The 12,547-nt window shown below is 39.7% G+C and overlaps 1 protein-coding gene across 1 annotated transcript in view; it reads left to right on the top strand.

The window, feature by feature from the left end:
* The window catches only part of EPHA6 (EPH receptor A6), a 4,848,151-nt gene that overhangs the window by 4,766,532 nt on the left and 69,072 nt on the right, over positions 1 to 12,547 (top strand). The window contains exon 14 of the mRNA XM_044072160.1: positions 7,702 to 7,851. Coding sequence (XP_043928095.1) covers positions 7,702 to 7,851 — 150 coding nt within the window. The remainder of the gene's footprint in view (positions 1 to 7,701; positions 7,852 to 12,547) is intronic.

The following is a 12,547-nucleotide window of genomic DNA, read 5'->3' as shown; positions in this document are numbered from 1 at the left end:
GTTTTATTATAAAGTAACCAGAATGTAGCACAATCAGTAAGTCAGACAGCAAATCAATAAATAAACAAGAGTTATATTCAGGTGGAACGCAGCAGGAGTAAGGAAACGATTCTTAGTAAGGGAACTAGTGCTTGGCAAACAGTGTAATAAAACAGATGTAAAACTATTAAAACTCCAGCAAAGGGATTGATTGATCACTTTTAGGGAGAAAACTACAGATATGTGAATGACATACATTCGGAATGTGTCCAGAAACCAGTTACAGAAAGAAAAAGAAGAAAGGCAGGGAAACCATAGGAGAGCGAAGTGTTTATGAGCTTTGAAACTTGATAAAAACTTAGCAGTGTTGCTTAGACAGAAGCACATTTCTCAACTTATTTGATTAAGAATTCTAGGCAAATCCAGAAATAATGGGAGGACAATGGAGCAAACCAGGGTCAGCTTTTAAACATGTCCCAATTCACTTAAAACGTTAAAAGAACAACAGTTTTTTGCATCAGCATGCATTTTCTGAACACCAGGAAGCATGAAGGTCTGTCTGGCATTATCAACTGACTGCCATTCTAAGTGATTCACCAGAAATTCAAAACCTTTACAAGGGACAGGGCAAACCTATGAGGCAAAATCAGGGACAGCCGAACGGTTTGGGCAGAGGTCAAAAATAAAGTGCTCCTCTGTGAAATTAACAAAATATAAAAGGTGCTGGACACTTCAGTATAACATATATGCTATCAGACTTAGTAAACAGTTGCTAACTATAGAGTGATCACTTTATTGCCTCTTCATTTACACAGATGCTCAAATTATTCCAAATGTTTTCTTTTCAGCACTAACTCCTTATGGCATAACATACAAAAGCACTGTACGGAAGGTGTGTCATTGAGCTAACTCACACATCAATAGTTTTCTCTCTAAAATCCATTGGTAGACAAGGATTTATTAATTTCACATTTGCGTTACAACAACAACAACACTATATGCTAAGCACCATGCACCTTACTACGAATCTTATTGTATTCTACCTTACTTTTACCTTTCACTTGAATATAGCTGCATTTATTTATTTATTTATTTATTTGTTTGTTTATTTATTTAATTATTTTATTTTATTTATTTATTGTTGTCTGATTGAGTGACTGATGCTGCTGCATTCTGGTTATTTTGTAATAAAATCTGCTGCAAACTATAGAACACATGCCAACCCACAGAACTATTTCTCCCTTCTAATACATCATCAGAAGGCGGGGCTGGATGACATGGAATCGGGAAGTAATTGCTCAGCGGCACAGCATACAGAAAATAGAAACACTAGTTTAGTAAATGTAATAAATCTAGGTCCAGTGAAGTAACTAAAGTGAAAACTGCACATTTTAGAATAAGAAAGCCATCTTTACAAGATGCAGGTATAAGTATAACTAAAAGAAACAGTAAATAAAATATTTACACTTGATCTTTAAGGCCTTGTCTGAATGCTGTACACATTTTGGAAGCTATGCAGATACAGGGAATTTTAATAAATAAAAACAGTATAGAGGAGGTTAACTCAATTCATAAAAAGGGTAGGCAGTGTAAGTTATGCAGAAATATCATACAATTTAAATACAGTACCTATAGAAGAAGAAAAGGGTCAGATGGATATGTTATGGGCATACAAGATTATAAGAAATATAGTCAAATATCTGGAAGTAAGTTGTAGAATCATGGGGAAGAAAGAAACATGGCTTCCTCTTAATTAAGGATAACATGAATGTTATGATATTTTCGTTATGTAAACAGTGATAAATCATTAAATAACTTAAGTAGTGCTTCCTAAAAAAGTAAAGACTGCTACCGGATTTCATCTGGATTAGGATAGTTGATATATGCTAGCAGAGAGGCAGGTCAGCTGCAGTTAAGGAATGGTTTGGACGAGTACGTTGACAGATGTGGGAGATGATGAGAAAGCAGGTGAGTCGATAAATTTTAACTGTTCTGGGTAGTGACAACACTCAATTATGAGAGTAGTTTAGGAACAAAATTGACAGAGTAGAATTAAATGATATAAGCGTAGGCAACTGGAAATCCTAATGTTTATTGTGAAAAAAAGAGGATTTTATTAAAATAAAGAAGGAAGTCGGGAGGGAAGCAGATGAATAAGAAGGGAGAAGGTAGAGAACTAAAGGAGTACTTCATCAGCTGTTAGGAGAAGCATTGTATTTGTTTTGTAAGATATATATAAAGATATAACTACAGCTAACAAAGATTAGAGAGCTATGATTCTAGAAATATATGAAATTATGAATTTTAAAGAATGCGATTTCCTAAAAGAGAAGATGTAGAAGCGTTTATTCTAGTACAAGAGAAAATTCAAGATGGCAAGAATCTAAAAATTATCTGTATCATCTTGACATATCTTGAAAGTCCCCTAGCTCTCCAGATAAAAGCAATGCTGGTATCACACTGAACACAGATCAGCTTATGCCGATCACATACCCTAACACTTTGCCCATTTGTTCGACCTTAGCTACACTTCTGAATACAAGCCAGAGAAATGCCTGACACATTGCATGACCATCACCTTATTTACAAAATAAACTAGAAATGATTAATTACAACCCAAAAGAGCTAATACTAAAGTAAAGCAGGTGAGGAATATTTATCTAGTACAGAGCTGCAGGGCTGAAGCCATAGGTAATAGTTTTTGTTTTGTTACTGGCTTTTTTTAATTAAGTTAGTATATAAGATGTGTTGGTTGATTGTGTTTTATTGTCCAGTGAAGGCATTAGCAGAGATACTAGAGATAACGCTTGTTTTAACAAATGTGGATTGAGCCTTTATGTTGTTTGTTTAATATTAGTCTTGCTATTGTATGTCATTTGCTGTGTTTTAGCAGTTTATACCTATCATGTAGAATGATACAAACTGAATTCTAAAATAATTAGAAAGAAAAACGTTTTTGCTGTGGGTAATGGAGTCTGCAATTCCTATATTCGTATAAGGGAATGAACAGGAGGGTGAATGACATTTTGTTAGCATGAAGGTTAGGCTTTCACAATATTATCTTGAAGTGGCTACTAGTAGGAGAGATAAAAGGAGTAGGAGGGTTACTGATGTTAAATTAGCATACAAGACCCACTAGTCAGGAGCTACTGGGAATAGAAATGTAACAGGAGCAAAGTGAGTGAGATGATGATGTTAGATTCACTCACACTGATGTCATGTGTAGCGCATTTCCGAAGAAAACCTTTAACCTGGTACTTGAACTTGGCACTGGATGGTTCTACAGATTAGTATAAAGCCATATACTTCATTGAAGAGATGTCTCCAACAACATAATGCAGGGAAAAGGTTCATATTCTGACAGGTAAGGAATATCAACAGAGAAGTATTATCAATCCAAAAAAAACAGCACCTTTAGCTAACTGCATGTGGTGACTGTTATAAAGGCCAGCAGAAAAATGGAGACTATACTTAATCCATTACAAACGGCTCTAGAAAACCTTTATATAGAATATGATATACATTCCTGGAGTCCTTTCCAGGGCAAAGGCATCGGACTCTCTCACAGTGTACAACTGAGAGTTATTTAAGGAGCTGTGGAGTACAGCATCTGCAATACAACAAAAAGCTTGAAGAAAAAGGAGTGCAGAAGGAAAAATAGACTATTGTGTTGACTTGATGTGTCACCCTGGGGCAGGTGCATATGGTGCAGAAATGAACGGGAGTAGTACTGAGTAATATTTGCCTGAGCTGTGTGTCTGAGATATGTCCTGACAGATACTGTGTGCACACTGCTTTCCTTTCTACTTCATATGTGCTTAACTCATTTCCACCAGTGGAACTCTTTTGAGTCTATGCGCATACTCCTGAGTCCCAGTGGGTGTGGTCTAAACCTTTTTAAAAAATGAAGTTATTGCCTTATAATTCAAACAAATGTTCATATCTCTAGAACCATTAGTGTTACTAGACAACTGTAAATGGTAAACTGTTCAGCTCAAATTAACATCCACAATGGTTGCATTGTTTGATTTTAGGAATTAAAACTAAATTTTATAACTCATAACCACAATAAATATGAATTATGCAATGTTTTATAAACAGCTTATGGTATATCCAGTCAAGCATTTCAAAATTCAAAATTTCAAAATGCACTCACTCGAGGCACTCCTTAAAATGGAAAACATCGATATCTGTGCAGTGACTGAGACCTGGTTCAAGGCTCCAGAGAGCACCCCTGCACTACCAGGCTATAACTTATACCACACTTTTCAGCCATGTAACCTGGACCGAAACACCAAAGGTGGTGGTGTGTCCATATTCATTAAGGATATCCACACCTCCAGGCTAGTTGCTCATCATAATGCATCCGAGGTTATCCAAGTGCAACTAACTCTTGGCAAAACTGCAATCCAAATTGTAGCTTGCTACAGATCCCCCACCATGCCCCAGGATTCCCACTCCTCTTTTCTTGATGTACTGGAAAATATTAGGGTTCAACCAAATACTGTAATAATGGGCGACTTCAACTACCCCACCATTAACTGGGAAAACTACTCATGTACCAACTCCTTAGTGCAACGCTTTCTGGAATTCATAAACTCCAATGCCCTAGATCAACTTATCCACACCCCCACCAGGGGCAACAATATCCTAGACCTAGTCATTACCAACATGAGTGACCGGTGTTCCACACTTGAAGTCAACTCCTCGTTGGTCCGATCCGATCATAAGCTAATCACCCTTGATATCCACATCCCACCCCCATCCCCCATTAAGGAAACCACAGTAAACAATTTCTCCAAAGCCAACTTCATGCTTCTTAAGACAGAAGTAGTGAACTTCATGACACCCATGCAGATGGACAATACAATTACAACTGCTGAATCCTACACAAATGCATTCTATATGCACTTACATGAGTGCATAGATCGTGCTATCCCAAACAGAACCAAGACGCTATCCTCCAAAAAAAGGAAGCCACTCTGGTGGTCCCCTGCCATAAACAAACTGTACAACAGAAGGAAGAAACTGTTGCAAAAGAGAGTAAAATCCCATGAGTGGAGGAGCTCCGTGGTCAGCCTCAGTAAGAAGCTGAGATCCCTTATAAGATCCTCCAAAGCTAGCTACGAAAATAAAATCACCACTAATTCCAAGGACAACCCCAAAGCATTCTATAGCTATGTCAAGAATCTCAATGGCAACACCCAGATCTGCTCTGAGTTACAGCACAAAGGCATGAAAATTACATAACCAACTGATATTGCCAACATCCTGGCAGATAGGTTCAGTGCTAACTTTAACCCCCCACCCCCTAAAGGGCCCATATCTGTACAGGAAGAATGCAGAGTCCCTGTAATCACAACTACGCAGGTGAAAGCTGCACTCTCTAAAGGCAAAAACACAGCATCCATGGGACCGGACAACATCCCAGGCTGCGTTTTACACAAACGTCAGAATGAACTGGCTCCTCACTTAAACACCATGTTCAATAATAGCCTCGCATCTGGCTTTGTGCCCACTGAATGGCGCACAGCAACAGTTATCCCACTCCACAAAGGGGGAGCCACCACTGATCCCGGGAACTATAGACCTATTAGCCTGACGAGCCTGGTCTGCAAGGCCATGGAATGTATCATCATGGAACTCATAAACAAAGACATTGGTAACCTCCAAACTCTGGATCCCACTCAGTTCGGGTTTGTGAAAGGCAGATCATGCCTCCTGAACCTAATCGACTTCTTTGAGAGCCTGGTCTGCAAGGCCATGGAACATATCATCATGGAACTCATAAACAAAGACATTGGTAACCTCCAAACTCTGGATCCCACCCAGTTCGGATTTGTGAAAGGCAGATCATGCCTCCTGAACCTGATCGACTTCTTTGAGGCAGTCACCAAAGCCGCAGATGAGGGTAAAGTGGTTCACACAGCCTATCTTGACCTCGCCAATGCTTTCGACACCATCCCCCATTCTGGAATTATAGCTAAACTGAATAAACTAGGCATAAATCCCTATGTCACAAGATGGGTTGCCAACTGGCTCACTGACAGAACCCACACTGTAAAAGTTGCAGAATCCAAATCTGACCTCAAACCAGTGACAAGTGGAGTACCACAGGGTTCCATCCTGGGACTGCTCCTGTTTGGTATCTACTTCTCTGAAGTACAGGCTAACACAGAAGGCCTCTGGCTAATGAAGTTCGCAGATGACTGCAAACTAGGAGCCATAGTCAAGTCCCCAAATGATGTGAACATCCTACAGAAGGGCCTCTCTGAGACAGATGCCTGGTGTCAGAGCCATGGCCTCAAGCTCAATGCCAAAAAGTGCAGTGTCATCCCCTTTGGTAAAAACTCTGTACCCATGAACTACCACATAGGCAGCAATCTACTTAACACCAAATGCGTGATAAGAGACCTTGGGACCCAGGTGGACAGTAGTCTCTCCTTTGATAGTCACATCGCCACAGTAGTCAGGAAGTCCTTTTATGTGGCACACCTCATCATAAAAGGGTTCTCATCCAGGAAAAAAGAGGTCATCGTTCCCCTCTACTTGACACTCATTAGACCCATTGCAGAGTACAACGCCCCTTTTGGAATGTACCTCACAAGACATCTGCAGCAGCTGGAATGGCCACAGAAGTACCTCACAAAGAGGATTACTGGACTCAAACAAATGCCCTACACTGACCGTCTCAAAAAACTCCAGCTTTACTCCGTAGCATATCGCCTACTCCGAGGTGATCTCTGCCTAACATATAAAGCTGTGTCAAACCCAGAGCTGTTGGACATGCTACACCTAAATAAATCCCAATCCCTCCAAGCTACATGCTCTAGGGACCTAAACCTTGTCACCACAATAAACAGGACATGCTGGAGGGATAGATTCCTATCCCAGAGACTTCCCATACTCTGGAACAGGCTACCCATCTATGTCAAGCAAAGTTCCTCATTAGCACTCTTCAAGAAAAATCTTGGTGAGTGGATGGGAAATAGGAAATACACCCCGGGGATCACTTCTGTGTCTCTGCTCGACAGTGGCACAGGAAAATAACTTTCTTGGGTGGCATAAGCCAGGGAACCTTGTTGATTAGGCTTACTTAGGCCCTTGGGCCAATAGCCTAGTACCTACCTATGAACCTATGAACCTATGAGCAACACACATACTGCCAGCAGCATTTTCTTCATGAAGTTGTGAGCTTTCATATGAGGTTAACCAGTTCTGTCTGTGTCAGTTGATTATGGTGATATTTAGAGAAATATGAATATTATTGCAGTACAAATAAACAGTATACAAATAATATTCAATAACTATTTATCTGCAGTTGGCAGAAGTCGAGAATCAATGCAGTTGTATTTGCCACTGTGTAAACTTTATTGTGACACTTTCTAATACCTTGTATGTATCATGTTTTTGTAATCATTAATGTAAATATGAATAAATATTTGAAGCCTAGAGACACCAGTAGGATGCAACTACAGAAATGCCTTGTGGTATTACTCAGTTGTAATGAATTTTACAAAACAAACAAAAAAAAAACACTGAGCTCATATAGTTACACAATTATCAATCTGCATAAATAATCAGACATATTAAAAACAACTGTTAGGCCCTCTTTGATTTATAATTAGAGAATCCAGACAATTGTAAATAATGCTGTTGATGTACACACACAAGGGCACTATAATGTATATTTATTTATTTATTCATTTATTTATTTTTCAGGGTGGAAAGATTCCGATCCGATGGACTGCACCAGAAGCCATAGCATATAGGAAGTTCTCATCAGCAAGTGATGTTTGGAGTTATGGGATAGTTATGTGGGAGGTCATGTCATATGGAGAAAGGCCTTACTGGGAGATGTCTAACCAAGATGTAAGTACTACAGATGTCTGACTTCAGCCTTCTTAGCATTTCTTTCTTTGTTCTGTTTTTCATATATCACATCTTTTATTATTTCTTTCATTTTTTTTAAACAATTGCAGTCCTTATAGACAATGACCTTATTTTCTGAGCAGTGCATCCCTTTTTCATAATTCTTTATGCATTGCATTCCTTATTATTTCATTTTTAGTTTGGCTCCCACTTCTTCAAAAATTATTTTAAAATGTTTTCAGTATCTTGATTGTTTACTGCTCATTCAAATGCAAAACAGGAACAAATGTTTCAATACATGTATGCTGTGTGTAGAGATGTAGTTGTATGCTTTATTTACTGCATAAGTCTGTGAACGAAATAAGAGTTAAATATCCCTTCCCATTCCATAAACGTGATATCTTTACTTCTGGTACAAGAGGAAGGGGCTGAAAAATCTAGTTATGATGGGTGTGAGCACAAATAAATGGATTTTAAGGGGATGGTCTATAGCGGCTAAATCCAGCCTAGTGTGACCCCTAAATATAAGACTACCATCTCACCAATACATAGCATTACATGTATACAGTGTTCTCCATATTTGCTTGGAGTGGTTGTTTGTTCTGAATGTTTTCCAGGCCATCTTGGATTGATAGGGGCCTGCCTGCACTTTAGTGAGAAGATTGTGTTGATTGGACCCTGTCTGGTAAAGGGAGGTCTGTCTAGGGCTTGGAATAAACATACTCATTGGTCCTTTTGAGTCTTTTTAAAAGGTTTCTCTTCTGGTATTTAGACCCTGCACTTGAGCAGGTTTCTGCTTGTTTGTACTGAGCTGAAATGAAATGGGCTACCAGCCACAACTCTGAGCTGAGATACCAGATGACTAGAGACTTCTGAGCTTCCAACAAACACGTTGCCTTTTTTTTTTTTTATTGATACTATTTACTGCGCTATTCCATCGCCTGCCGCCTACTTTTATACTGTATCTATTTACTGTGTACTAAACTGCACTGTCGTACTGCAACTGTCTGCATTACTGTGCCTGTTAAATCCATTTTATTGCTGTTTTCACGGTTTACAAAGTTTGTGTTGCTATTTTCACTGTTTGTTAAGCATGTACTGGTATTTTTCAGTGTTTTAAAGGTATCTGTTCTACTTGTTCTGGTTTTCTCATCAAGCAATGTTTAAATAACTGATCTGTTAGCTGTTTAAAACATTCTTTAGAGCCTCCTTGTTAATTTTCTGCTGTTTTAAATGTTTTTTAGTGTCTCACTGCTATTTTTCTGCTGAGTTAAACATTCTCTAGTGTTTTCTGCTGAATCTAAGGTAGCTAGTAGCTGTAGCATAGTCCAGATACAGGCTTTCTGCATCTGGGTTTGTTTGTAGTGGTTGGTTGTTCTGAGCAGGTTTTCCATGCCATTAGTTTGGAAGCAGCCTGTCTGCACTTTAGTGAGGAGATTGTGTTGATTGCACTCTGTCTGGCAAAAGGAGATCGGTCTAGGGCTTGGAATAAGCATCATCATTGCTCCTTTTGAATCATTTTAAAGTTTTTTTTACGTTTTTAGCTTCTCATATTTAGACCCTGCATTTGAGCAGGTTTCTGCTTGTTTACACATTGTGCAGCACCATGCACTGCCACACAATTGTGCTCCAAAGCCGGACAATTAAATTCAACAATTTTTCTCTTAGATACTGCTATAGCACACTAGTGTAGCCCTCATCCTTAGTCCCTTTCTGGTCAAAGAAATACTGCTAGTGAGCTGTAACCTATTAACTACCAGCAAAAAAAAAAAAAAAAAACGGACAGAAATATCCAACCACTGAGCTCGTCTGTGAACGATTCTGAAAAGCCACCCCTAGTGACAACATTTTTCAATACAGACAGTTGGACTACCCTTCTTTCTTCTGCCAGCCTTGTTGATTTGGGTTTCTTCAGGCAGTGTAGCAATTGCCTCATGTACACCAATAACCCTCTACTAATAACTCACTCTAGTACAGAATGCTAGAGATGTATCGACACCAAGAATCTTGAATCCATGCTCTCTTACACTCAAAATAGTAAAACAGAAGAGGTTGTCAACTCACCCACTACTACATTATGCATATAGTACCATTACTCATACACATAGTACGCAACAAACACAAAAAATCTACATATGAGGAGGTTCTCTCAAAAAAATTAACAAAACACCAGAGACCTCCAAAACACAAGACTGTTACAGCTAAAACCACAATACTGCTATAGCTAACACAGTCTCCACAGCACCCACAACACACAGCAATGCCAGTGTCTCACTCACAAAGCCCGTAAGGAGAAACACTCAAAAAACACATTTTATTTCATTGGAGACTCAATAGTGAGACACATGGAGGTCCCACTCACCAGGTTGAACAAGAAGAAAGTCCTGGTCAGCTACCTGTCCATTGCCAGGATTCATCAGATCATGCATGTAGTCAGGTCTCTCAGCAACAAGTGCCATTATGACTCTGTCATAATTCATGTTGGTGTGAATCACCTGAGACTTACCTCACTGGGCTATATGAAGAGAGATGTGGTCGAGGTCTCTGAGTATGTGTCCCAGGCAGGTATGTCCCTGGCCTTGAGCAGCATTATAAACAAAAAATGATTGATTTCAATAATTGAGTTAGCTTTTGGTGTCATTCAAAGAGGGTCCAGCCCTTGTCAGCCTTGGAAGCCATGGCCAACAAACCTCACTGCTTTGCCAGAGACTGTTTGCACCTGGCACCTCTAGGCTTTCGGCTGCTGGCTATAGCTCTTGCCTCCCCCATAATGCCTTTTTTTGGAAGGTATCGAAAACAACATTACCAAAGTGAAATTAGCCAACCAGAACAAAATAAGGGTCATTCTGTTAAATGCTAGGAGCTTGAACCAAAAAATGCACTTCCTGGAAGCACTTCTGTCATTAGAAGATGTAGATGCCTGTGTAGTCACAGAAACCTCATTCAAGGCCTCAATGCCTTCAATACCTTTAGACCACAAAATCAACATGTGAAAAGCAAAGTAGACAGCGTTTCTATCTATATTAGAGATAAAATCACCTCCTGTCTAGTTTGACTGGACAATTCCATGGAGTTACTCCAAGTCCAGGTTATGGTTGGTAAGACCCCTATTCAAGCCATAGCCAGCAATTGATTCCCTTCTATGGGTCACACCGCCGTCAAAGCCAACTTGACCAAACTGGAGACAATCCAAATTTTACCGAATGCTGTAGTTAATGGGAATTTCAATTATCCCACCATCAACTGGGAAACCTACGCTAGCCGCAACTCACTAGTGCAAAAGTTTCTTGACTTTGTTAATTCAAATGCCCTAGAACAATCTGTTCATACCCCAACAAGAGGAACAAACATTCTAGATCTAGTCCTGACTAACATGTCAAACAGATGCACTGCTGCAACTGTCAATCATCCATTAGTTAAATCTGACCACAAAACAGTCACCTTCGAGCTAGCACTAACACCAGAACTCACAAAGGGTGAAATCAGACTAAAAAACTTCACCAAGGCAAACTATACCCCCCTAAGAGAAGGTACAAATGCATTCCAAGCCCCACCCCAAGCTGAAAGTGGTAACCATGCCGAAGCGTACATTAAAGGCCTGTACAGTCACTTGCATGAGTGTATAAACTTGGCTGTACTAGAAAGAATAAAAGCTAGAGCCCCAAGTAAAAACAAGCTGCCATGGTGGACATCCAGCATCAACAAAATTTACAATAAACACAAAAAGTTTCTGTCCAAGAAAACAAAGGCAAGGCTCCAACAATGGAAAAGCACCCTCCTCAGCCTTAACAGGCAAATGAGACAACTTGCCAAATCCTCTAAGGGCTTCTTTGAGAGAAACTTAGCAAGTACAGCCAAGGATAACCATAAGACCTTTTACAGCTACGTATGTAGCCTAAAAGGTAGCACCCAACCATGTGCAGAACTAGTGGCCAATGGTATCACACACATTGACCCCACAGAGATACCATACCTGCTATCAGATGGGTTTGGCAACATTTCACTTCCTTATCTCCTCCGAACTTATCACAAACCTTCCCCAAAATCCCCCCCCCCCCCCGCTACATATCTGAAAATCAGGTCCTCAAAGCCTTGCCCAAGGCAAAAAAACACAGCCTCTATGGGACTAGATGACATTCCAGGCTGTCTTCTAAACAGACTAAAACATGAACTAGCATCACCATTAAGTACCCTTTTCAATCATAGTCTAACATAGGCTTTGTTCCTGCAGAATGGAGAACAGCAACAGTTATTCCCCCTCCATAAAGGTGGCCTAGCAACAGACCCATAGAATTACAGACCTATAAGTCTGACCAACCTCATCTGTAAGGCCATGGAACATATCATTATGGACCTCATAAATAAAGACATAGGCAACCTCCAAACCCTGGATCATACCCAGTTTGGCTTCATCAAGGGCAGATCCTGCCTGTTAAATTGGGTGAACTTCGTTGAAAATGTGACCAGGGCCACTGACAAGATCAAATCTGTGCACACAGCCTACCTTGAATTGGCAAAGGCTTTCACCACAATCCCACTCTCAGGCATTACTGATAAACTTAACAAACTGAATGTAAACCCCTTCATTGTAAGATGAGTTACCAACTGGCTGAACTAGGTATAAAGTTGAGTTATAATGTAAAAAATGCTGTAAAAATTTTAAAAAAGTACTGGTAGTAGCACATGTAATGTCTAT

Source organism: Protopterus annectens, chromosome 5.part0 (assembly GCF_019279795.1).
Source record: "Protopterus annectens isolate FY-2018-M chromosome 5.part0, PAN1.0, whole genome shotgun sequence".
In the NCBI taxonomy this organism is placed as follows: domain Eukaryota; kingdom Metazoa; phylum Chordata; order Ceratodontiformes; family Protopteridae; genus Protopterus; species Protopterus annectens.
The sequence above is the reverse complement of the archived record's forward strand: the minus strand, read 5'-3'. Positions and strand labels throughout refer to the sequence as shown.